This window comes from Microtus ochrogaster, chromosome 7 (assembly GCF_000317375.1).
Source record: "Microtus ochrogaster isolate Prairie Vole_2 chromosome 7, MicOch1.0, whole genome shotgun sequence".
NCBI lineage: Eukaryota > Metazoa > Chordata > Mammalia > Rodentia > Cricetidae > Microtus > Microtus ochrogaster.
This window is the reverse complement of record NC_022014.1, coordinates 14,551,871-14,554,034: the sequence shown is the minus strand read 5'-3', so window position 1 is coordinate 14,554,034 and position 2,164 is coordinate 14,551,871. Positions and strand designations below refer to the sequence as shown.

The 2,164-nt window shown below is 38.8% G+C and overlaps 1 protein-coding gene across 1 annotated transcript in view; it reads right to left on the bottom strand.

The window, feature by feature from the left end:
• Aatf (apoptosis antagonizing transcription factor) overlaps positions 1-2,164 on the bottom strand; it is a 108,707-nt gene that overhangs the window by 59,801 nt on the left and 46,742 nt on the right. Inside the window, exon 6 of the mRNA XM_005349330.3 lies at positions 595-799. Within this exon, the coding sequence (XP_005349387.1) occupies positions 595-799 (205 nt within the window). The remainder of the gene's footprint in view (positions 1-594; positions 800-2,164) is intronic.

Sequence of the window (2,164 nt, the reverse complement as noted above, 5' to 3'; positions counted from 1 at the left end):
AAAAAAAAAAAAAAAAAAAGCTAAAATCAAATGGTACAACCTATAGTACTAGAAGCAGTTCAATGAATCTGAGAACAGAAATAATTGCTTATTATTACATCACATAAATAAACTGCATTTCCTATTTCTCACAAATGCTTCAGTTGTTTCACACACACACCACACACCACACACCACACACACACACACACACACACACGAGTGGTGGTTTGAATAGGTATGGCCCCCATAGAATCATGTGTTTGAATGCTTGGCTCATAAGTAGTGGCACTATTGGGAGGTGTGGCCTTGTTAGAATGGGTGTGGCCTTGTTGGAGGAAGTGTGTCACTGTAGGGGTGGGCTTTGAGGTCTCATATGCTCAAACTATGCCTACTGTGAGCCACAGTTGCTTCTGGTACCTGCAGATCAAGATGTAGAACTCTCAGTCTCCAGTTCCATTGTCTGCCTGCACACTACCATGCTTCTCACAATGATGATAATTGACTAAGCCTCTGAACTGAAGCCAGCCCTAATTAAATGTTTTCCTTTTGGTAAGAGTTGCTGTGGTCATGGTGTCTCTTCACAGCAATAGAAACCCTAAGACAGACACATACCTTGCCCAGTTTTCCAGAAGCAAGCTTGGTTTTATCATGCCACTTCTGCAGTGTACGGTTCCTGTAGACTGTAAAGTCAGCAAAGCGCTTTGCCATGAAGCTGGGATAGTTCTCCATTTCTAGCTTCCTCTTTGGTGGGCCCTTTCTTTGCTTCTTCTTCTTCTTCTCTTCTACTAGCTCATCATCTTCACTAGAAATCTCCTCACTAAAAAAACCAGTAAGAACATTAAGTCCAATGTAAACACTACTTAAGTAACAGACCAGGTTCATGTCAAGTATTTAGACCCTACCCATTATAACTATACTATATCAGCAAGATGAGAATAATTTTTTTTTGTATGTTTGAGAAGACGGCTCAGTAGTTAAGAGCACTGGTTGCCCTTCCAGAGAAACTGAGTTTGATCCACAGCACCACATGATGGCTTACAACTGTCTAATTTCAGTTCCAGGGGAATATGACACACTCTTCTGGCCCCCAAAGGCATTGCTTATACATGGCGCACAAACATACATGCAGGCAAAACACCTAAACACATACAATAAAAATAAAGATTAAATTTTTTTTAAAGTTCATAAGGACAATCAAAGACTCACAGAAATTTTCAAATAAAATCAAAAGCACTTAAAAAAAAAACAAAAGCACTTGAGTTTCAATTTTTTTTAATGTAAGCACATCATAAAAAGAAATGAGGTTGTAAAAACATTACTTGAAATGTATAGGAAGCAGGCACTACAGGAGAAACATTAAAACTTTAAAAGTTAAACACATACATCTCTGTGACCTTAAATCTCCAAATCAATAAGAGATGTATTTCCATAACCAATTGCTAAGAAGAGGTGAATAGTAATTGAACCAAGTGAAGAGAAGCTACATGTGAAAAAAAAATTAGCACTAACTTGAAATATAGATCAAAAACAGCAGAGGAAGTTCACATTCCAAACATGGGCAGGGTTTCACTCTTATCATTACTTCCTAAGCAACTATCTACCTAGTATTTACGCTTTGTAATTGGTATTAAAAGCAATTCAGGGATGATAAAGTTCATAGAAGGAGGTACACAGAACTCAACATCCATGAGTATCCATGAAAGGTTTCAGAACCATTCCCCCTTGGATACAGAGGGACAACTGCACATGTGATGAAAACCACTATGAAAATATACTTTAGCCTCCATCTACTTAGCCAACTGCACTCACTGTACTACTGGTTCCAACACATAGACAGTGCTCAAGGACGTGGTTATACCTGAGTTCAAGGCATAGGCACAAAATATTTCAGAACATTAATTAAGCATTAATATTCAAAATATGATTTTAATCTACTAATTATTATAGAAAAGAGAAGGCAAGTGTTTTGCCTAAGGCTACAAAGATAAGCAGGTACAACAAAGTTAGAAAAATCAGTCTAATCTCTATCTTCCTGTTCTTACCACCAGTTAAATACAAAAGTGGCTGTAAGCCGGGCAGTGGTGGCACATGCCTTTAATCCCAGCACTCGGGAGGCAGAGGCAGGCGGATCTCTGTGAGTTCGAGGCCAGCCTGGTCTACAAGAGGTAGTTCCAGGGACAGG